Consider the following 24,024-nt stretch of genomic DNA (forward strand, 5'->3'; position numbering starts at 1 on the left):
ACACCAGATGCTGATATATGCAATATGCACACACCAACAGAAAAACAAGAATCTGTAGAATTCTGGTACAAAGGATAAAAACAGGAAAGCGAGATAAATCCTGGTGTTTTGGTTTGGATGTGACCGTTCCGACAGGTTTGTACTGTGTGATGACAGAAATGTTTCTTCCTGCAGGTCTGTCTGACGCCTGTGCATAACAGCTGTATGTGGCAATGGTGTGGTCCTCGTGTATACATATGGAGGGGAGGGAGGAGGGGAGGGGGAGCGCTCCATCTGGCTGTAATGGCGGGCCATGGCATCTGACGGGACTACAGCAGTGTGTTGGACAGGCAGGGACAGACAGTCATTTTGGCTATGTACACATTCGTAGTCGGTCCATGGCTCCCCCAGACGGGTGTCATTTCCTCAGGTCTAATACACAAACCTGGAGAAACAGGAGGGAGAAGACGGTCAGACGTAATGAAACTCCCTTTCCGCCACATCAGACCTCTTACTGCAAACAATAACTTCATGCTGGACGCGGTATAAACATTTCTGGTCGCGATTATCCTGTCCAACACAATTGTGATTCACGATGTTATCCAGATAATCGTCAATGTTTCGTAAAACGATAAACTAAAAACTGAGACTTCACTAAAATCATGCTGGAATTACTTAAACCTATCATTTTCTTATGAAAACAAAATATTTTCAATGCGTCAGACAGGAAAAACAATGTTATAAATTAGTAAATCAGTAATCATGAATCATAAGGTCATCTTGCACAAATGAAAAATAAATAAACAGCGTTAACCTCATCTTGTTCTTAAGAAGGGAACCTGTACTATTCACACATCCAATTTAACTTGTTTCTGTGGGGGACACGATGCGCAAGCCAATTCAGAATATATCAGGAAACCACAATAGAACTGTACATCAACATCATTATCTGCATAATGAAAATTCACCACGATCAACTTACTGTGAGTGTATTTTATTGCATTATGTGATCCGATCCTTTATTGCCCCGTCCCTACTTCAGATTTTAGTGCCTTTCAGCCAAATTTGACTCAATGGATATTGAGTCACATGTGAATTCAATCATGGGATCTATCATGCGGCTTCCCTCTCCCTGATTGTTTAGCACAGTTCTGTTAAATAACACGGTGAACAAAAGCCGGGAGATTGCTGGGTCCATCAGCCATTTATGACACAACCAAAAAAGCCCCCCCCCCCCCCTCCGCCACATCTTTTTCAATGACCATCTCATGTCCATCTGTCCACAAAGCTCCATCAGCATACGGGTCCACAAGGCTTCCTATGAAGCTGAAATCTGCCGTGGAGGTTCAGTGTTTGTGATGTTGTGTGCTCATGAATGCGTGGATGACTGCACGTCCTGGTCGCAGCTACTGCAAATTCACGCTTGTTCATATGGAGTCCTCTCAGGCTCTGAACAGATTTACAGCGGGGTTCAACAGGCACCTTAATGACATTCAGACTCTTGTCCCCAAACCACCTCAGTGAGTCTTGGCTGTCTGCTGCAGTGCTGAAATATGCACTCTTCTGCAGGTTTTGTTGAAGGCTGCTCTCTGTATGTCATTCTGTCATCCTGGCCCACCTCTCAGTCCCTGACGCCAACAGGCACACTCACAGCAGAAAGTATTCTTAAAGGGATCTGATTAACCCCAGCTAGAGCATAGCATTCAGAGTGTTGCTGGAACCTCTCTGCTCTCGGCTCGTCTTGCCTGGATGGACTGTCAAACCATCCTCTGTTTAATGCTTCAGACCTGTCCAATCTGAAAGGCTTTATGGAGTGTTCTTGGGAATGTGGTTTGCACCAGCTTGAAACCTGTTCTGAGTCATGGAGTATTAATAAAAGTGGAAGGATCTGAATACTTTCTGAAACAACTGTTAAAGATGTTTATCACAAACAACACATGGATGGTTCAGCGTGTGAAAGGTGACACTGACGGCTACGTGTAGTGTTAGCCAACGGTACTGTAACATGCAGAACCATGTTTGACCTCAGTCTCGTCCCTGATTCTGAGGCGTTTTATGGTGTCAGCTGACCTAGGTCAAACCTTTATTACACATGGCTGACCAACAAACTTCCTGGGTCAGCAGTCTGGGCTGGAAGTTGTGCATAGGAGCCCCAGTGCTTTCAATGTACGATGTGTGCGACGGAGCGCTCAGGCAGCACAACTCACCGATCCATCTGACGCGCTGGCTCCTACTTTGTCTCCTGTGGCGTTCCAGCACACCTCGAAGATCCCTCCTGTCCCCCGGTAGCTGTGGACTAGAGCCCCCGTCTGAGGAAACACAAGTCAGGAAACATCTTTATCCTTTGTATTTAGTCCATCATCTATAGTCTATAATATCATGGCTAATGTTGGTTAGCATGTGTTTCATTCAAGTATCCCCAACCTGAGTGTTCCAGATGTGGACACACTTGTCGAAGGAGCCGCTGGCGAGGTGCCTGCCGTCAGGGCTGAAGGCCACGCTGTAGACGGGCTCCTGGTGGCGTGTGAGGGTGTGGATACACACCCCACGCTCCACGTCCCACAGACGCACTGTGGAGTCGAATGATGCGCTAAATAAAGGGGACAGAGGAAGAGTGAGAGTTGTGCAGCAATTAAATTAACTGCCATGTACCACAGCAGTGAGATACAGTGTGTCAACTGGACATGACAGCTCTCATTAAAGTAAACAGGTGAATGTGTCACTTTTCTATGCATGCACACTGTTGAAATTGTAGAAAGGGAGATGTCATGTCATGTCTTCTGTGATTATAAAGCATGTATAGATTTTATATAAATACTGTAAAAGTGTTCAATCCACAGAGAAAAGCACACAGGCCATACTCAGAAACTGTGCCTAATAAAGTCATCAGGACGTTAAGGACACACAGCTGATGAAGAAACATGGTGGGCGGTGCCTTTTCAGGCCTGTGAGAGCTGACCAATTAAAGTGGACTGGCTTTACAGGAGGAGGGCCTTAAATTGACAGGGTCTATACTGGGGTGGTCAGACAGCGGTGAAAAGAGGTGCTGCAGCAACGGACAGTGTGAGAAAAAAATCTAATTCTCTAGTTGAAAAATATGAACCTGAAAATGGGCATAATATGGGACATTTAAACAAACACATTTTAATTGTATTTTTAAACTTTATGACTCAATCGTCTCCCAGTCTGAGACAGTACCCTGGAAAGCCAACATGACACAGCAGCATGTTTCATTGTTATTTCTATATTCTACAGAGACACTGACAGACACTGCATTTCAGTAATATATAGTGGATGGCAGTGCCTATGCGATTTAGGGTTGTTCAGCTGGAAAGCCCGCTCTGATCTGTTTGACCCTGTGTTATCTCCTCAGAGTCAGTTAAGCCACTGCGGCATCCTTCACCTACGTGCATCTGAAAAGTGTTCGAGCTGGCTGTGTAGTGACTCACAATGGCAAAAGACATAGTGAGTGATACAAACATCTGCAGTCCAAGTCAAACTTATTACAGCAAGTCAAGCCAGAATAGTGTATGAGCAGCAGCCTCGAGGTCACTGTCATATATTTTACCGATGAAGTTCTATCAAGGAAACGGGACCGCTACCGAGAGCAGCTGACAGAGAACTTGTACAAGTTATTAAAGATTCAGCCAAAAAGATTCACTGACATCATCTTGGTATCCTGACATCACATCATAATTATGTGAAAGTACATCATTCATTAAAAAGAAGCTGCAGGTTCTTTCGTTATCTTTCCAATATAAGAACTTAAGACTCCATTCACAGTATTTGTGTCATCTCACCTCTATAAACACATAACTGGCCTGTAGCATATAAGGTCAAAACCACACAATGAGAGTGAGGGTGGTGTTCAGGTGCCGCTTTGTGGTCTGACCTGGCTAACATGAGGTTGGCGCTAGGGTTGTTGGTCCCGGGGCCTGTGGGGCTCCACTTGATGGTGTAGATTTCTTTACTGTGGGCCTGGAGGTCGTGAACGCAGGAGTCCTGCTTCATACTCCAGATCTATGGCAGAAAGGGAGAAACCAGCGGTTGGTATGGCTTTTTATCACAAATTACATTTGCACATTCATTTAGGAATTTGTCTGATTGTATTTTGTTTTTTTTTGGGCAGGGGGACTTCGCTTTTTTTAGACCAAGATTCAATAGATATTTGATATAATTCTTAAGCACTTTCAAACCAAACCAAACATTTCCAGACTCTCGAAACTTTGTCATCACATCTGCATTTTTACTATAAATGCAACTGCAAAAAAATCATTTAAAATATTCCTTTATACTAACAGCAATCGACGTGTACCGCCTCTTGTTTAACCAGCTGCTCATAATAACTTTGTATGTACTTTGTAATAACTTTATATTTGATATTTTTTCAAACCAGCTCAGTTAGGCGAACACTTGACACTCAAAATACTTCAGTGCTGTTGGTGTTTATAGTCTGTGGGCTACTGTGTGAAGTGTGTTTCTCTTGGCTACGCTGTTTTTATTCACCTTTAGCTTTTCCAGCTTAACTTGGTTGTATAGCTAACGCCTAACTTTGTTTTAAACTTCCGAGGCTAAACTCAGCTACTTTAGGGACGTGTGGCAATGAAACAAACCCCTGTTAACCCGGCACAGGGAGGAAGCCTTCTGCAGTGGTCTGTGTTCGGGCATTCACTGATAACATTATTTGCCAAGCGGAATATTTTTTATTTTTTTTTAAATGATGCTTCAATACTACAAATCAATCTACACCTCGGTCGCCCAGCTGTATTTCAATCATGATTACTCATGAGACAAAACAAAAATGACTGTAGGGATTGTTTCATTTTAAATATTTAAACACTTCTGGGTTCCGTGAATCATTGTGTAAATGAAACACCCAATTTTAAAATTAAACATTTCAGCCACTAAGTGACGTGTTGCATGGACCTACCTTCAGTGTCATGTCGTCTGAGCAGGAGGCCAGCAAGCTGCCAGTGGGATCCCATTTGATGGCGTTCACCTCATTCTAAAGTGAGAAAGAGTGTTAGTAAACAAAATTAAAACATACTGATGTATTCGGGCAGAAAAAAGTGTAGATGTAGTATATCTAAACTTCACATAATGCAGTGATGTCATAGTTATAGTGAGTCACAGCTTTGAGGAGGATTTTCCACTGACAGTCGTTGGAGACTAGAGTTGTAAATAAATGCACTATAAGAGAAGTAACTTTGATTAGAGGCTACGGTGAGTCATAGGCAGAATTCATCTTATCTAACCTACAACGTTTTCAGAACAGGGGTGTGTTCAGAGGGTTCCTATTGCGCTCCCTAACTGAGAGCTCGTACACAGGAGTCCTGCCTTACCGTGTGTCCCTGGAAGGTCTTGACAGGTCTGTCCTGACCCAGCTTACACACATGGATGCACATGTCTGTGCTGCAGGAGGCAAACGTGTTGTTGCTCTGCCAGTCGACATCCAGAGCAGGTGCTGTTGGGAGGCAGAGACAGAGAGCTTAGGGCTGCTGCAGCAGTGAGGCATGTAGACTCAACACAAGGAGAAAAGAAGGTCTGAATATTGATTTCTTACAGCCACACTGAATCTGATAATTAACTACAAGGCAGTCTGAGTGCCGATAGTAGCAAAGCTGGTCTGAATATGAAAGTAATAGATATCAGTCACAATGTGTGAAAGAACTCGATGACAGATGACAGTTTGAATTTATCATCACTATGGTCTCGCTACAGTTCAGCAAAAGGTAACATCAGATTAAAAGAGAAAGAAGGTGATGTTAAAAGTCACGTGGGACGAGCCGCTGACTCCTGTCACTCACCTGAGTGGAAAGGAAATTGCTGCTTCGCCTCTCCTGTGTGGGCGTCCCAAATAATTGTGGTCTGTGGGAGGAGGATATTTTCAGTGTTATTGCTAATGCTAGTGTTCCTGTAGGGACATCTCTAAAAAAAAAAAATTAACCAAAAAAACATTACGTAAGAATACAAAAATGGTCCTTACATCCTTATGTAAACAAAAAGGCCATTTACGCTCATTTCACTGAACAAACTGCAAGTACAGATGGCGGGAAGTCATTACATCACACACACACCTATGGCCTTTCTCTACCTGCAAGACATCAGCACTTCAGCATTAATATGTATGCTGAAGGTGACACTGTATCTGTCATTATACTTCATGTCACTAGATGGCACTGTGACAGTGTCCATAAACTGTTGTCATCTGTGACAGGGGGAGAGCATATCTATCTCTCAGCTGTCAGTGCTCAACGTTTAGTGTGGGTGTAAGCAGACCCTGACAGGCAGGCATAGACGGAGGACAGGACATAATATCTGCACAGACCTGTCTGTGGTCTCAATGCATGCCATCCCTATTCTGAGCCGTTCCCTTATCATAGCTGCTGTTAACAGACAGATTCATTTAATCTTTTACTCATGTAGCATAACGGAAATAAAGCCATCCATAAGTATTTTAAACTATAGTGGTTACAGAGGTGAATTTCCCATTCATTCACTCCATCAACGTTTTAAAATAATCCTTACATGAATAGTTTAACACACTTGGAAAACGGAAATAAGTTAAAACGCGACTGCGTACATAATTACTTCAAGAGTGACCGTTGCCAGTGATTCCGTTCCAATGACTTCTAACTCACATGTAGTTATTTTTCACCCCTTGGACACTGTTCCTCATCTCTAAGAAAGGCAGCATATCAGAAGAGATTGTGGTCACTCAGGGGTAAACCTCACATAAACAACAACAACAATCCAATCGGGGTAAGAGTAATTCACTAGATAACATGACAACTGAGAGTGCAGTAAAAATTTGTATGGCAACAGCCAGCTCCACAGATCAGAGACATTGCTATATTTAGTGTCATTCTCCATGAATTTCAAAACTACAATAAAACTCAGTAGAGTGCATACCTCCATCAAGGCCCCTTAAATTAAATCAATCCGGATCCAATGTTAAATAAAATATATTTAATCCAGCTCTGGATTTTATTTGGATCCGTTTCAAATTGAACTCATAAATAGATATCGGCTAAATAAGCCTAATCATTTTTAACCAAGGTCCATATATGATTCCATCAGAAAGAACAAATAAAAAAACGCCCTTTAAGGTGCATCCTGAAGCCGTCCCTTTATCCAGATCCGCACCAAAAATAAAACAGGGTCTATTCTGGGATTCTGGGCCGCGACCCATCCTCCATGCTAGTTTCGAGGGAATCCATTCAGTAGTTTTTGTGCAACACAGCTGACAAACCAACCAACCAAGAGAAAACACACACAGGCAAAAAGAAAACCTCCTGGGTGGAGGTCATTTAACATGTCTCCCATAAAAAACAGGCTGATAACATGCAGACTTGTGGCTCCTGGTAAATCTATCTTGGACATCCATGACATTGTGGCTAATAATGCACATCTTTGATTCGGAATATGAACCTCACTGTTGAGCTCTACTGTAGCAGTGTGACCAACCAAAAATAAAAGTCGAATCTAAAACACTGATGACACATTTCTTGGCCACTTTTAAGTTCAGAATCCATAAAACCAAAGCAATTAGCTGAAAGATGCTGCAATCCACAGAGCTGAACTGATCTGCAATGTTGAGTGATAATGCTCTCTATTCTCTATCCTTTTCTGTGGGTGTATCACTATGAGCGACTAATTTTCATCCATTATTAAGATCAAAATGTTAATTACTGCAGATCTTACATCCTGGAAAACTGGGGAACAGTTCTATTCTCTCTACTACAGCTGTAAAGTATCAAACATTTTTACACTGACAACTGATATCGCATTAGAGATCTGCCCTGACTGAGTTACATCCCAACTCAACATCCTGGCTCCATTGGAAATGTCATATTTCCATAAAGGTAGCTTTAAAGTGACAACTCTTGACACTGAATAGGCTGCAAAGCTCACAAGGTCGCCCCAGATACATGTCTCAAACTTATTTAACTGTGAAATCAGTGTGCCTTACCTTGTCTACACCAGCACTAAGGATGAAGTTGCCTTTCTTATTCCACTTGAGTGCAAATATAGGACCTTTATGCTGACCCAAAGTACTAGCCAGGTTACCTGAAAATTAATTAAACAAAAAACACAAAACAATTCACCATCTAAACACTCCTGTAGAAGTACATGTATGATGTGGTGGAAGGTAAGAATCCTACCGTCTTTGGTCCATATTCTGGCAAAGCCATCATATGAGCCTGTTGCTAGCAACGTTCCCTCACTCTGAAACGGAAGAGAGAAATGGTCCTCATTAGTTTTCAGTTAGTTATATCAGGAGATAAATATCAATCTATCTCAGCTTTATTTGCATATTCTCATGAGGTACAACCTCATCTCATACCCTTTCCACTGGTCAAAAACCCACTTAAACCCGCTAAGATCCTGCTTTTGTGTGCAATGGGAATCTGTAAACTCTGCATTTACACCCAGGTCAATGGACTCTGCAGTAGATGGGCAATGGGTTTTTGTCAGCTCGGCTCGGCTCTGATCTAAGCTTAAGATCCGGGTGAACATGCTAAAATCCACTGTGCAAAAAGTGGTGATGGATTATCAACATCCGGGCCTGGCGCATAAATATGGAAGGAATCTATCCAAGGACGTTTTATTACTGGACACAGTGTTGGAGGCGGACCCGCGTTCATTCCAATGAAAGCTGTTCAGTGGTGTTTTGAAGCCAAAATGACTTCCCAGCTGTGGAAATCGCCGAGCGCCTTGCTAAATGTTATTCAACCAAATGGCTCAAATTCTGACAGTGACACGAGTCATTTCGCAGGGGTTGTGACGATCAACAGAATGTATTCACTGTTTTACAGACACTGCTCTCACAAAGGATCTAGTGTTGTTTTTTCTCTTCTGTTTCAACTGTTTCTGGCGCATTTGTGACGTGAAACATGTAGTACAAACTTAAAACTTTAGATAAAAATCATAGACGGGCTACCTTTGGGAAGTGGTAATTGGGTCAATAGGCGATTTTAAAAAACCCTTGTAGATGTGACATTAAAGGCATATACGGCTTTGTATATTAACCAGGCTTGCATTTAAGCAGCAATATATACGGATGTTAACTAAAATTAGCAAGAGAATGCAAAGAAATACCAGTTTTTACATTATGATGCCAACATAGGCAGAGATACCTACTGAAGTTACCATGCTAACCAGCTAACCCTAGCCTGTCCTGGTCCAAAGCTCCTGTGCCAACAGTGTAAACCCTGGCACTCTTTTGTTGCTTCAAGCTCAAGATAGATGGCTAACCAAGCTAACTAACTAACAGCAGCTACAGTTAGCTGTTACTCTGGTGACGCTTACCCCTATTTGTTTAGAGTATGACGTGCCAATTCTTACATATTGCACATTTAAAGTGTAGTTAGCAGTTAGTAAGAGATCAAATATTAGTCTTGATTTAGAAGTGTGCACTGACTTTCATTACTTAGGGAAAAAACTGTATGCAGCTGAGCATCATAAAGGCCTCTACTCTTCCTATGGGAGTGACTCGCCCCCATGTATCTGGTTGAATGCCTTTAGCAGAAGTAGCGGTCACACTCACACATCACTAGATTAGATTACTAAAAACCGACTCCATGGAACAGACACACAATCATACTATGCACCAACACACACACACACACACACACACACACACACACACACACACACACACACACACACACACACACACACACACACACACACACACACACACACACAGAGACTCACATTCCAGTCTAGTGAGGTGACGTCTTTGTTGCTGGGTACGTCCTGGCCCCCTTCCCGTATGCAGTGCCTCAGAACCAGCTGGGTGGATCCGCCTGTGCTGTTCTCACTGAGGTTCCAGATCCGCGCTGTTGAGTCCCCGGACCTGCCCGAGCCAACAGACACACACGCACAGACACACACACAGACAATCCAACATTAGGCACATAACACAGCTCTGGTTCTTCAAATCACGCATGGGAACGGTTTTAAACTGACCCTTGGTGAGTACAGCTGATTTTTTTAAATCAAATCTGAACCCAAAATCAAATCCAAAATCTTTATCAATCCCTATCAAACTGTTTCACATGATCTGTTGAGGAAAACAGAGAAATACATTTTAGACCCATCTAGACTCACTTAAAACTCACATTTAAACTCATAAACCTTGACGTGGTTTGTTTGGATATTTGCCCCCAATGACGACCCTCATAAATTATAAGACTGTGTCACAGGTTAGTGCTTTTTTTTGTCATTTTATTTTGAGAGCTGTGCTCATGCTTCAGCGCAGGACTGCTGGCGATACAGTAAATGCACCCCGCTGAATTTTCACCACTGATGGGTTTATAAATAAGCACTACATGGTTTATTTAGGCAGGAAAAGATTTGATGACATTTGAGGAGGATGTTGAGTCATTCTAGTCCTTCATCTTGTTTTGTTTGGCACAGTAAAATCACGTCTTTGTACTGATAAAGAACTTCGATCCATGTGCTGCGGACGGCAAGTGATGTCATGGATTAACACTAAAGTCAATATGTGAAAAATGTAAAACACAATTATCAACATAACGATCGCCTGTAAAAAAATGTAATTGGGTGTACGCTCCCTATGGCAGAACCAAATGGACGGTGATAAATATAAACTAAATCTCAACACTGAATAGTAAGGATAATTAAAGTTAATTATTCCATTTTAATTAGAGTTAATTAAAAATGCAATGCCGTTTTAAAAGTATCAATTTGTTACACAGTCAAAGAAATAAATCTTCTATAGAACATTTTTATACATCTCATTGTAGCCCTGTAATTCTGATCCAAATTTAATCATGAGGTATCTACAGATTCCCACCTCTAGAACCTATCCTGAGATGGGTGGTAAAGAGAAATCAACTCTTTACACAAACATACACTAATCTTGAAATAATTGTAACATGTTTAGTCCAGAACATCGCCTGCTGCCTGATCTGATGGAAAGAGAAACCTCCAAAGGGCAGACCAGCTGGTGCTTCCTGTCCAATCGCTCATGCTTCTTTTCCATTTGTCTGACTGCTCAGAAATTTAGGGATCTCCTGTGTTGACATAAATACTGGAAAAGTACGGGTGGAGTACGTCTCCATGTCGGACATCCTGGGAGGAGAGCGCTGTTTCGGTGAGAGGATTTGTTTGAACCTGGGACTCAAAGCTGTGCATTTTGCTTGATTTGGCCCTAAAAAGTTCATGAGAATAGAGTGAAAGGGGATATTTGTTGTTTGGCCCATTCAGCTAAGAGGCGCAAAAAAATAAACTAGAGCCATGACGATAAATCAATAAGTAGTCAACTATTAAATCAATTGCCAACTATTTTGATGATCAATGAATCGGTTTGAACTGAATGCTTGAGTTGTTGACAAAACAAGACTTTTGAGGATGTCATCCTTGGCGTTGGCGAAACACTTGTCGACATTTTTCATAATTTTCTGACATTTTATAGATCAAAGAACTAAAAACATGATGACAGCAAAAATAATCTTTAGCTGCAGCCCTAGTGTTTACAGAACCCAGCCCTACTCTGGAGGCTATCAATCGGGTTTTGCCAAAAAACAAGTTCTACAGACCGCTGGTGAAAATGAATCCAACTTTTTAACACACAGTACTAAGTGTCCACCATTAACACAACAAAGTGTTAGACAAGTAAACACGGCTACACTCAACAGGCGACATAACTTAAAAGCGACTGTGAAAATCTAATGCTGACTGCTTCGGCATAGTAACGTGTTTCCTGTAAAAACCAGCAGCAGCCAATGGAGTGGAATGTACGTTACGCCCCGCCCCACCTAACCCCCACCCGCCAAGTTGTACACTCTCCTCTACCAGTGCACACGGTTGAACCAGCAGGGAAAAACACCGCCTTCGAGAAGACTGGGGTTTGTTGACAAAGCGAATAGAGTACCGAGATGGTTTTTATGCCAGACTTGGGACCTGGCAACAAGGGGCTGAGTCAGCAAGGTAGTCCTACTAAGCAAACTGCAGGAAACAACATTTAGCAGCAGTACAGCACTTACTTTAGCAACAAAGCTACTGTTATCCGTCTACCAGGGAACTCCAAAAAACCCTTGGTACTGTAACTGCTCTCCATAGTTGTTTTTAAAGGCTGCATACAGCCCCGGTCCAGAGGTGTTCATTGAGAAGCTGCTGGTGTGTGCATTTGTTCAGTTAATTTAGCAAAAAGTAATGCTATCTGTCCAAAGTTTCTCAAGGCAGAGCAGCCCGAGGGCAGCAGAGAGCAAACCAGAAAATATTAATGTCCATAAAAAATGACCCAGTCTCACCCGAATCACTGAACAGAGTTGTGTTTTTGTGCAGTTATTGGTGCAGTCCGGTTCACAGCTTTCTTCTTTTAATACACCCATAGCAGCATCATAAAATAAAGAAAGTGTTTACTTAACAAAAAATGAATATTCGCCCCCGAGTGCAGGATGAGTCATCAGCATTTTAATGATTTTCCAGGAAGTTCCAAACTCTAAAATACCATTAAAAATAGTTTCAAAACAGCTTTTTGCGATTGTTGAGCCTAATACTGGCAAACAGGTGAGATGTGGAGCATGACAAATGTGAGAAAAACACTTGGACTGCCTCCTCTTAGTCAGGTCTTGGATGACTAGCAGCTGTTTGTCGACATCTTGCACAGTAAGCCTTTAGTCATTAGCTGTTACAGGAAAATCCCTCATATTGCGAGCATCTCCATTACAATGTGAACAATACTATCTTTTGTAAAACGCTGCATTGTAAAAGACTCTTTTGCATGACCGTGTTCATCTGGAGAGGGGCAATGACACTGAAAAAACAACGACTTTGGCCAACAAAGATTTGTTTTATGGTGTTTGATGAGGAAGGACCCGGGGTTACCCTCCTCCTCCTTCCAAGTTTGCCCGGAACAAGAGAAAGTTATTGTGTTAAAACTCCATTTGTTGTTTGATTGTTTAGAAAATTAGCTTACTGACCGATAAGAGATGGAGGCTTGGCTGTAAATTGACTCTTAATCTAATAGTTTATGTTAAACATGTAAACAATATCTTGTTCTCAAACAGGACCAGAGGGACTAACATGATCAGTAGCTGATGTGCATTTTCACATTATCAGGGTCGAGGCGATCATTAAAAAGCATTTGTATTAAATGTGAAATTTCGCTTGTAATAAATTCACTAATGCATTCCTCGACTTGACTGTCCTAGTAAGAATGACACTTCCATGCGGTTCTTAACACCATGTGACCAATGAAAACCTCTGGGAGGAGAGGGACGACGCAGACATACTGACCCGGAGGCGAGGAGGTCGTTCACAGGATTCCAGGCACAGATAAAAACTTCTGATTCGTGGCCCCTCAGGACCATGGCTTTACTCTGGGGGATCTCCACATCCCTGTCCACCTCCATCATTTCTGAGTGGTGATCTACAAGGAGGGGGTGAGAAGCAGTAATGTTTTCATTAAGTACAGTCTGATGTTCTGGAGATGAGGGGGCTGAAACTGCAGCTGGGATTCTCAAAGGTAAAGGAAAACACAATTTGAAAAACAGCTTCTAGTAAAATAGCTTATTACTTATGAATGAATTACCAGTGTTTGCTCACACAGCAAAGAATATTAACACCCAGGCAGGCAAGCTGCATCTATCTAAGCAATAACAGACGTCTGACATCATCTAATTTCCTACGAACCAGACTGTTCCCAAAGCACTGCACACGTACGTCATCGTCTGATCTTCAAGGAGAACGGCGACGCCACCGTTTCTCAACAAGACGCAAGTAAACTGTGCTGTGCTGACTGAACGCCAGCCTGAACAGCTGCACAATTAAAGAGCAGGCTGTGCTGCCGTTGAATGAAATTTTTTTTTTTTTAAACAAAACAAAGCTTGTCCAAAAGTAAGCTCTGTGCAGTTATCTCACCCATGCAAGATATTGCTGGACTAATCTTTAGCCAGGGAGAACCTGAATTTAGCCGTCTGTAGCACTCTATAATTTGATTCTGATGCCCAGTTTGTAACTGTGAACCCAGACCACATGCTTCCTTTTTACACTAAATCAAACAAACAATTACATGCTAGGAAAAAGTGGATAAAGACACGGAGACGATGCTACACATGTGGGAAACACTTGTGCAGATGTGAGAGAAACACCAGAGTAGCTTTTTGTAATGCCAAGCAAGCCACAGACATTTACAAAACAAAACCACGTACTGCAGCTCTCATGAGAAAGACAAGCAACTCTCCCTCTCTCTCTCTCTCACACACACACACACACACACAAATCATTTCTCTGGCAATTATGAAGGGAGAAATGATTTAAGGAGATATATTTAGAATCTACTTTGATGCATATTTAGCTCATACAATCCAGCATGATTTTGTATAGTTTGAAGTTTTCTGTCCCTTTTTCGGATTTGCAGAAAGGTTCTTCACACTTCTGCTTAATTGTCTGCAGGATTAAATACAACTCACACACATTCCAGAGAAAGCCAACACAAATACACAGTAGGTGAATCCCAAACAGCTGTGTAAGCATTTTATGAGCATGAATCTGATTATGTCAAGGCATTTAACTCATGAATAACATCGAGCATAACAGAATTTGGTTGTTAAAGAGCTGATTCAAAGATTGTTTACAACAATGAGCAAGCTTACTGGCTAAGGCGTGGGATCCGTTTTCCTCCCCGTTGGCGGCACCCTCTCCGTTCTTGGTGCCTCCCTGGGGCCCCGCGCTGCTGCAACTGCCTGCCGCCTGCTGCTGCTGCTGGGCCAGCTTGTCCCTGTAGGCCTGCTGCCTTGTCTGGACTACATCTGGCATTACAGCATCGATCAGAGACAGCGACTCAATGGGCCGTCCGTCAAATAAGGTCCCATCCTGCACCGACAAAATACACATGTATACATTCACATTACCCATCTAATTCATGACAATGTATAACCCAACAGACGAGTGAGTCAAAGCACAATGTGGACAATTGATCTCTTTGTGAAAGTGTTCAGATAGAATAACAGTGTTGATGCACTAAAAATTTCGTAAAATAATTTTTTTACTCTTTTGATCTAGAATGTCAGTTTGTGGAATTGATCGCAATGTTTGATTACTTGTAAAATTATAGAAAAATATTAACTTAAGACGACAAAGATGAGTGTTTTGAGCCAAAATTAGCAAACTTCATACATTGGAGACTGAGAAAAATAGTATCACCACATTAAGCATAAATACCAATGTGGGGATTAGGGAAATGTTTTTTTTCTTTTAATTATGGATGAAACGACCAAAACGCCTTAGTACTGTCAGAAACTGTACAAAAGTGTGCACGCTCCTCCAAATCAAAAAAGGGCAGGCGCCGAGATGAATTTAAGCAAAACATGAAAAGACAAAGATGGCTCGCCCTTTGGTGAATTAAAAAATGTGGGATATTGGAGCCCTGCAGTGTGCAAGCTATGTGCATCTTTTCCTGTCTCAAGAACTAAAATATGTACATAGTTCAAATAAGTTATGGAGTGTTAAGAGTTTTTCTTTCAATGTGTCTTCATTCAAAATTCTTTTGGATCAATACCTTATGTGCTTTTATTTAGTAATTCTTTTTTTAAAAGAAATGTATTTCATGGCATGATTCATTACTTTGATGATTCATCGTGGTTTATTGTCTTACATAACCATATATCTTATTGTACAAGTTTTGGGGATAAGAAGCATTTCAGCAACAGGTAATATATTGCATAGTTTAATTGATAAGATGCAAAAGCATTGATCTGAATTGTAGATGAATGAGATTCATACACTTTGATGTACGGACTATAAATTGTATTTAAGCTAGTGCACAATGTAACTTGATTCAACTGTAAAGTTACACTTATTAGTACTTGAGTAGTAGTAGTAGTAGTAGCCCCTTTCAAACAGAGAAACCACAATATTGTCGCAGCAGTGGTTTGCCAATTCGGCAGCTCCTTAAAAGGCATGGCAGTATGAGTCATGTTAATGACGTTGGTGTGTTTTCAAGCTGTTTCCCAGGTGTCCTCCTGTCAATCTAAACCTGCGGACAGTTTATAATCATATGGACGCTGTTATAATGTGTAGTGATTGAGATCCTGACCCACCAAACATCCTGGAAAGTGTCAAAGTTAGTTTTTTTTTGCTCTAAATTACGTAATTGCCATCAGTAAACTGGATGCTGTCTGACTCTGTCACTGATGGGGAGGGAGTTTTTTTAACAGTGACAGACGCTGTTTTTTGGGCAGAAATGTGACGAGGAGTTGGTAGGACCGGCGGGAGGACAGACAGGAGGACAGACGCTTCTCCACGTATATCTGCAGTAATTGTTTTTCCTCATAAGTTGCCCAAGACAGTTACAGTTACTACGTTACTTTTGTTTGGTCATGTAACGTTGCTTGGTGGGATATTTCTCATTATTTAGTTGAGTGAGGGACCTGTGTTGTTATCAGAGAGAAATGGTGCAGGATCCCTGCATCCAAACTGCAGTGTGAATGGGTCTAGTATAAAGGTGGAGTCTGACCTCATTGATGCTGACTTCGGCCTCCACATACTGCAGGCCCTTCTGGATGATGGAGATGAGGGCAGCAGGGGGCACCAGGGCTCCATTGATGTTGGACTGGCTGATGTGGCTCTCTATGCCAAAGGTAAATGCTGAGTGGGAGAATCCTGGAGGAGGCATGGATCATATGGAGAATTCAACAGAGCAGCAGTTTATGATACATTTTAAATATTCTAAAACAGAAAAATAAAAGCACTTCATGGATATATTTAACAAAATAAAAATCTCCATGACGCTTACCTGACTCTTGCAGGTATCTGTAAACCAGAAAATTGACCTCATCACTGCTTATGCTCATTTTTAGTCCAGGTGATTAAACCATTGGGTCAGCACAGGATAGGAGCCTGTAAAAGCAAACCACAGAACAGGGTGTCTTGCTTTAGTAAGGGTAAATGATATTACACGGCATGACACTGAGCTGAAAGGAGGTTTTAGTAGTATCTTTATCACTAGAGTGCATTAACATCCAACGGAAGCAGAAATGGACAGTAAAAAATAAGATGACATGCAGGGGCACCGAGCCAGGTGTGAAAGAAAGCCGTCACTCACACTCACACTCTCTCACACACACACACACACACACACACACACACACACACACACACACACACACACACACACACACAGGATGGTGTTACACTACAAGCTAACTACGTAACTCACTACCAAACTGGCACGCCTGCTGAAAACTGAGAAGAGGAAGAGGGTTTAGAAAAAAAAAAAAGTCACCTAGCTCGACCTAGATCTTGCAAGTTCAAAACAGAAAAGTAGGAAACTGCGCACTGTGATCTGCCATTTCATAAATTATGATGTTTAGTTCCTCTCTACGTTTGTAAGCTGCAGCAGCTTCCTGGCTGTAGGCAGGGCACATGTTTCCATTCATTAACCTACAACTGGAAATAATTACCAGGAGTCTTCATGAGGCAGACTGGGTATTTTAGCCCAAACCGCCTGGAATAGATGGGCTTTAAACCTCAGCAATAACAGATCCTACAGTGCTTGCGTCCGGGCTCCATATTTATTCATGCAGAACCCGCACTGTTTAAAATTGGACTGTGGAAATAAACAAGGGGTCTGGACGGGGGACAGAACATCTACTGTTTCCATCATGCCAGCCCGCTGAAAAAGTCAACATGTCTCCTGCCGCATCCCAGAGGCTCAAATCCAAGACCAACTGAACCAAGAGGCCTGGAATCTAGTAAAAGCCCTTCAGCTATCCCTGACAAGGTGGTCAGAAAGTCCTGACTGCTGGTGTTTCTCACACTGAAGCAACAGAACTCAGCAAAAAGCTTGATCACATCTGAATATCTAACAGAAGACTTGCGGACAATATATGAGATATTTTATGACAGAAACCACAGCATGATTCAAACACAGTGTGTTTTTCCACTGTTCCATTGTACTCTTACAGTGTGTTGGGGTTTTCTCTCACCTTGTGTTTAAGGTGCCGTGTAGTTACAGTACACTCTCGCATATCTGACACCAGCCTGTTTTGAAAGGGTGCCTGCAAACGTCATCGCCATGTAAGTGACGCCAGAGCGGTGAACGGGGTCAGAGCACACTGATAAGAATAGGCCTACCAATTCATCAAGTTGACACCCCGTCCAACGTAACATATCACTATGCTACCCATCTTATTTCGCCTTTCAATGATACAAACAGCTGATAAGTAGACACATGGAGTAACACATGCAAATGACGTATCCTCAACCTGATTGACTCATGTTACAGCAGACTAACCAGTAGCCACCAAAGTACAAGTCAGGCCTTAACAACAAGCACAAACTGCTATCAGAATTCCTCAGTTTACTTATGGTCTATGCGGTCTAACATTTTGAGCCTAAACTTCATAGACATTAGTCTCACATTAATAGAAAACTACAACTGTGTTCCCAAAGTAGGTCTCCCACTGTATTTGATGTACAGATAGCTGACTGAGATAATGATTGTTGCAATCAGATCGACAAAAAAAAGAAATGCCACTTGGAATTAAAATATAGCAATTCAGTTTCTGGTTCTCTTTCACGAGTAAGCTCTCTTCCTAAACAAATCAACAAAGGAGTTCTAAAATAGAAGTAATCTCAATGTCTCTGATAGTGTCTGGGGTGCCTCCAAGTGGGGGCAGGTAAACAGAAAAAAAAATACTGGGAGAATAACACTTCTGTTTTTGATTTCTATGATCGAAAATTAAAACTCATTTAGACCGATTTTTTAGTATACAGAGGAAATTCTGCCACCCGCTATTGGCCATGTTTGTTGTCTACTATTGTTTTACGAAGTTAAATGTTTTCCTACATGTGAATCCGACATTGTGTAGTTGGAAACATCTAGCATTGACAAAGGACCCCTAAGCACACAGCCACTGAGCCAAAGAGCAAGCTTCTGCAGCTGCAGACTGCCGTTCAGTGGCTATCCCAATGGTGATAGCACAACACACACACCTAATATATATGCAGGGTTTTCCCTGCCATTATATGGCTTAGGCGCGGCGCCCAAGCGTTTTTGCCTCCCGCCTAAGCAGGGTTCTCCCCAGATGGTGGAACAGCGGCGCTACGCCGCTTTACGGCTAGGTCAGCGGCGCTATACTCAGCACGTGACGGTGACGAGCGTCCGTCCCCCAGCTGGCAGCTAGGAGCTCCCGGCTGATGGCGATGAGCGTCCATCCGTCCCCCGGCTGACAGAGTTGATGACCGTCTGTCCGTGCCCCCCCCCCCGGACTGACGTTGACGAGCGTTCGCGCCCCCCCTAACCCTAACCCTTTGGAGGGCAGTCAGACACTTTCAAAGACTTGTTCTTACTGGTTTCTTTTACCTTACCAACCCCCAGTAAATTCACATATAAGCTCTAATAAAAACATTAAGGCATTACTCCTGACCAATGTGTATTTGGCTCAAAGCCATTGTTTCCATAGTTGCACATCTATGTACTGATGTGAAACACATTTCCAAAGAACCATCATGTAATCAAAACAACAGACCAACAACATGATCTCAAAACAACAATTAAATACCATCAAAGTTTGATCTTAAGAAATAGGCGTTGGTCTGTCTTAACTCCTGTTCTAGCAGGATATATTCTCACCAAGAGCTCACTCTCTCTTAACTGAAGCCATAACCATTACTTCTCCTACCCGTAACCTCCGCTTATTGTTGAAACAACAATGCATGCAGGATATTCTCTACATTTACAAGCCAGCAAACAGTTCAAATGGTAACCTATTCAATATTTTGCCACAGTTACATAAACTGTTTTAATTTTATTTTTTCAAAATGAAAAAATATAAATTGTAAATTGTTAAACAAGCTATTAAGGGTCCTGCTCTTTTTTTATGGGTCTTGACTGAGTAATTCCCATAAACCATTCATCCAGTGGTTGACTACGAAGCTACGTTTAAGTCATCTTTTTCTCCGTATGACTGACACTTTGCCATGTGATCTTACAGACAGCAGTTGATCATGCAGCCAGAGAAAAGAGGCCAGACAAAATCTATACACAGGTGGGAAAAAAACTTACATCCAAAGTGAGACATTGAAGTGAGATACACTACCCATGAGATCAAGATGTCTTCAGATGCGCATCATAGCTGCGTTGTAGTCCACAAGAACTCTCAGCCCCTGAGAGGAAAAGAAAGAAGATTAATGTAAGTCTTCCAGCTCCTGAAATATTGTTGAGTAACATGACAATTGGAAGTCACATATAGATCACATTAAGGATAAGGATATTGCTGTTTCTCCAGTGCGATTGTGTAAAACTACACGCTTAACTATATATATATATATATATATATATATATATATATATATATATATATATATATATATATATATATATATATATATATATATATATATATCATTATTTCAGCAGACAACATGTATCAAAATCATTCAATTCAAAAGTGTCCTTGAAACACATTGGACCACTTCCCATCATGCACTGCCATCAGCTTTGCCTTTTCTAATGCTGTGTCCAGAGTTTGGTCTGAAGGCAGCACGAGTGATGCCCAAGTCACACCTTTTTCTCATTACTAAGTGTCAATGTCTTGGTAAAGCTACACAAGAAGCCATATAGTGGGCCCTGGCAAATATTCACAGAAGATAGTGACTCTATCGGGCAGTGACAAATTACCTAAATTAGAATGGACAGTTTATTAGCAGTGTGTCAGTGAAGGGGCCGACAGAGGATGGTGTTATGAACGAAAGGGGCATGTCACCAAACAATGAGAGAAACTGGGTCAAAACAACCTGTGGATACTTGAGCTATGCATAGTGTAAATACCACAAAGGGTAGTACTCATATGTTTAAAGGAAATTAAATGACGTTATTTCAGTTTATTAAAGGTGCACTATGTAGGTTTGGGGAGGAACTTCTAATCATAAGAGAAAGATCTTCATTGATTAATTTTTTCAATGCCTAAACTAACTAAATAAACAAACTCTTTGTTTTCATGGCTGACTAAACAAACTGAACCTAAAGGACAACACAATTTCAAAGTTTTTCTTTTTTTTTTTTTTAACTTTGTTTACATTTGGCGGACCCTGCCTTTCTAGCTACATACAATGTTCTGGGACCATATATCCTCTGAGAACCGCTTGTTTATTCACTTATGGGAAGAATAGATATTTCTGGGTTCATATTCCTACCTTACGAATATTGTAAACACCATAATTAGTAATTTAGAATTTCTTCTTTTTCTTTTAAGAGACATTTTAGATGCTTGCTGCCTACAGTGCCAACCTGCATCTCACTTCTGGAAACTGGGGCCAAAATCTTGCGTTTTAGTCCAGTTCTGTATGGAGTTACATTCAAATTCAAAACACAGGTCAGATGTTGTTTTGTCGCCATTTTTGATTTTAGAGGAAAAGTCGTCTGTGAGACTGCCGGGCGTTTCGGCTGCCCCTCCTCTGGTTCCGATTCCGTGCAACTTAAATACATACAAGTTATGTCACCATGCTAATCTGCCGGTAGCTAAATTAGCAAGATAGCACGGCGAGCTACTTGAGGAAATACAATACCCATCCCCCACACACCGTGGCGACTGAATGGGCTGAACAAACTACAGTGTGTACGTTAACCAGCGCACTGTATGAGGCGGATAGTCAGCTAATGCCGATGAATGGCTCAAAATGCACTTCTTGTTTTAAAGCGAGCCGATCCAAATGCAGAATTTATTTTCTGTCAATGAGAGTGCAGCACCGAATCTGTGAAGTGCAACGATCATTTAACTCATTACTGGTGGAATTAATGTCGGGGCAGGCTGACAATTGTCCACATGTCATGGGTCACTAAGTGGATGTACCAGGGAGAAAAGGGATGGGATTTTTCTGCTCTAGCTTCCTATGTAATTATCAAGTAAACACCCACTACTTGATTCGTCTTCTTATGTACCTCATTAACTTATGTAAAGGTCGGTTTCTTATTTGCAGCGCTCAATCTGCACTGCCATGATCTTAATAACGTTAGCTCTTCGGCTAACATGCGAGTTCACATTAGTTTTGTCTTGGCGGCGGCCGGACCCATCACCACACATGCCAGTGAGGCAAGGCGGTCTAAGATTTAGTTCATTTTAATGCGGCTCATCAAAAGCTAACTCCCAAACTACTGCAGCTAACACCACATGGAAACGCGGTGTCTGCATTTTCTTAATACAGCTACTACAGTAACGTCACGTTAGCTTCTTTTAAAATAGCATTTCTCACGAGAACCGTGAGATCGCCCGCTTTGCTACCGCTCTAACCCTGCTAACAAGCTATCGAGGTGGCTAACTCTAGCGTGCTATGCTAATGGCAGTGTGGCTATAATCTCGTACCTACTTGGATTAAACCTTGCAAGTGACGATATCTTCCACGGGTCTCGTGCTCGAGTCAGACCATGTTATCGGTTTAATCGATTGCAAGAAGGATCGTTTTCAGACATATATTAACTATTATTAGGTTATAATATTTAAACTAAAGCCAGGCGCTAAGAAGCCAGCAACGGCTTCAGACATCCGACACAGTGGAGTGACCCGGCATGCACAAATGAGCTGCCTGTAACTACTGTTGTTTCTAACCGCCACTGTGCAGAGCTCGATTTAACGATTAACTCGTGACGGCGGCCGTGGCCGGCGTGTCCCTCGTGTCCTCGGCCGAACATGGTGAAGTGGGGTTGGGAAACTTGTGCAACAATGCTCGCCAACAGATCTGCATTCAAGCAAGAGCGTTATTTCACATTTCTACCAAGCGGAACAAGAATATAACGCTGTACCGGGTGACTAACCTATTCTCCAAACGCACCAGCAACAGCGCGCCGTGGCCGGCTAAAGCTGAACGCCGTCCTCAAGCGCTGATTAATTGTTAGCTCCCGGTCCGTCTGACAGGTTCACGGCAAAATGGAGCCACATTTCCTCGTTGCGAGCGACCAATGAGATGGAGTTGGGGGGGGGAAAAATGCCGAGGCCTCTGGAAGTTTGTCCCGCAGCCAAGCACCAGTCATAACAACAGTGTCCTCGCCCATCCCCCACTACGCCTCATTTTCGCTTGTGTGGTCACCACTAGCCATGGATTAATGACACCCCACCCCCTCTGCTCTGCTCAGTCATTCAGACTGGGAAAGTCAACAACAAGCTTACATCATCATTGCAATCTGTGTTTTACACAGATTTTTTTTTTTTTTTTTTTTTTTTTCCCTCCAGCCGTATACATAATCCATAATCATATTAATTTCCTCAATGTTCCCAACGGAGGTGATAGCTTGGGAGCTGTCACACTACACCCTGGTGATTTAAGATTTATGCAATATCAAGGATTCACATGAGCACAGAATGGGCGCTGACCTTCAAAATTCACTATAATGTGTCATGTATCACAAAGTACCTTGTTTGTCACCAGCGGCTGCCCCAGTTTAAGTGGCTGCGCTGCCTCAGCTTTTTTTCCCGATGCGAGATGATGACATATTGTGAAATTCTGAACTGGGGAGCCATTAAAACAGCAAGTGTGCAGCATATTCAGGACGCCCTTTGTTGCAGTGTTTTTGTCTTGTTACCACAAATGTAACCATTCTGCCAGCAGAGGACCATAACTTCTGAACTATATTTCTGTGGCAGAGCATATCGTCCTCAGCCGTGTTAACAGTGATAATAATGCAGAGTGTCAACATTTGCATTAGATCAAGATAGTAAAAGTCTCAAAGGCGTTTATTTGTTTAGCCTGATCAGATTAACTGTGTAGTTCAGTGATGGATATGGCTGTAGCAGTCCACTGATTTTCTGTCTTTGCTACCTCCCATCCTTTGAGCTGTTTGATCCTCCCACTCAATTATCTTTAGTGCTCATCTGGCCCTTTGTCAACATCCTTGCAACTCGTCCACCAGAGACCTCTGTCTGATATGTCGTGCCACACATTCACTCATATGGAAAGGTGATGGGATGCTGTAATGTATTGTAATTTCTTTCTCAAGGATGCTAGAGGTGGAGTGAACGTCAGAAACCTCAGTCAAAGGAGATGGATTTCATTACTACACAAACCTGTGCATGA

At 42.1% G+C, this 24,024-nt stretch overlaps 1 protein-coding gene across 3 annotated transcripts in view; it reads right to left on the reverse strand.

Annotated features, from left to right (window-relative positions):
* The window catches only part of tbl1xr1b (TBL1X/Y related 1b), a 25,710-nt gene extending 2,682 nt beyond the window's left edge, over positions 1–23,028 (reverse strand). The window contains exons 1-16 of one of the 3 annotated variants that reach the window (XM_030403039.1): positions 22,769–23,028; positions 20,058–20,124; positions 16,751–16,854; positions 16,472–16,617; positions 14,610–14,829; positions 13,252–13,384; positions 9,700–9,841; positions 8,145–8,208; positions 7,952–8,049; positions 5,787–5,847; positions 5,322–5,443; positions 4,910–4,984; positions 3,872–3,999; positions 2,404–2,569; positions 2,187–2,288; positions 1–424 (exon numbers count right to left, since the gene is read on the reverse strand). The exon at positions 1–424 is cut by the window's left edge and continues 2,682 nt beyond it. In XM_030403039.1, the coding sequence (XP_030258899.1) occupies positions 398–424; positions 2,187–2,288; positions 2,404–2,569; positions 3,872–3,999; positions 4,910–4,984; positions 5,322–5,443; positions 5,787–5,847; positions 7,952–8,049; positions 8,145–8,208; positions 9,700–9,841; positions 13,252–13,384; positions 14,610–14,829; positions 16,472–16,617; positions 16,751–16,808 (1,542 nt within the window). In that variant the 5' untranslated portion in view covers positions 16,809–16,854; positions 20,058–20,124; positions 22,769–23,028 and the 3' untranslated portion in view covers positions 1–397. Of the gene's footprint in view, positions 425–2,186; positions 2,289–2,403; positions 2,570–3,871; positions 4,000–4,909; positions 4,985–5,321; positions 5,444–5,786; positions 5,848–7,951; positions 8,050–8,144; positions 8,209–9,699; positions 9,842–13,251; positions 13,385–14,609; positions 14,830–16,471; positions 16,618–16,750; positions 16,855–20,057; positions 20,125–22,319; positions 22,532–22,768 lie in introns of those variants that run through there. The other 2 variants (XM_030403038.1, XM_030403040.1) reach the window with 2 other exon arrangements.
* Positions 23,029–24,024: the final 996 nt, after the last annotated feature.

Source organism: Sparus aurata, chromosome 21, assembly GCF_900880675.1.
Source record: "Sparus aurata chromosome 21, fSpaAur1.1, whole genome shotgun sequence".
NCBI lineage: Eukaryota > Metazoa > Chordata > Actinopteri > Spariformes > Sparidae > Sparus > Sparus aurata.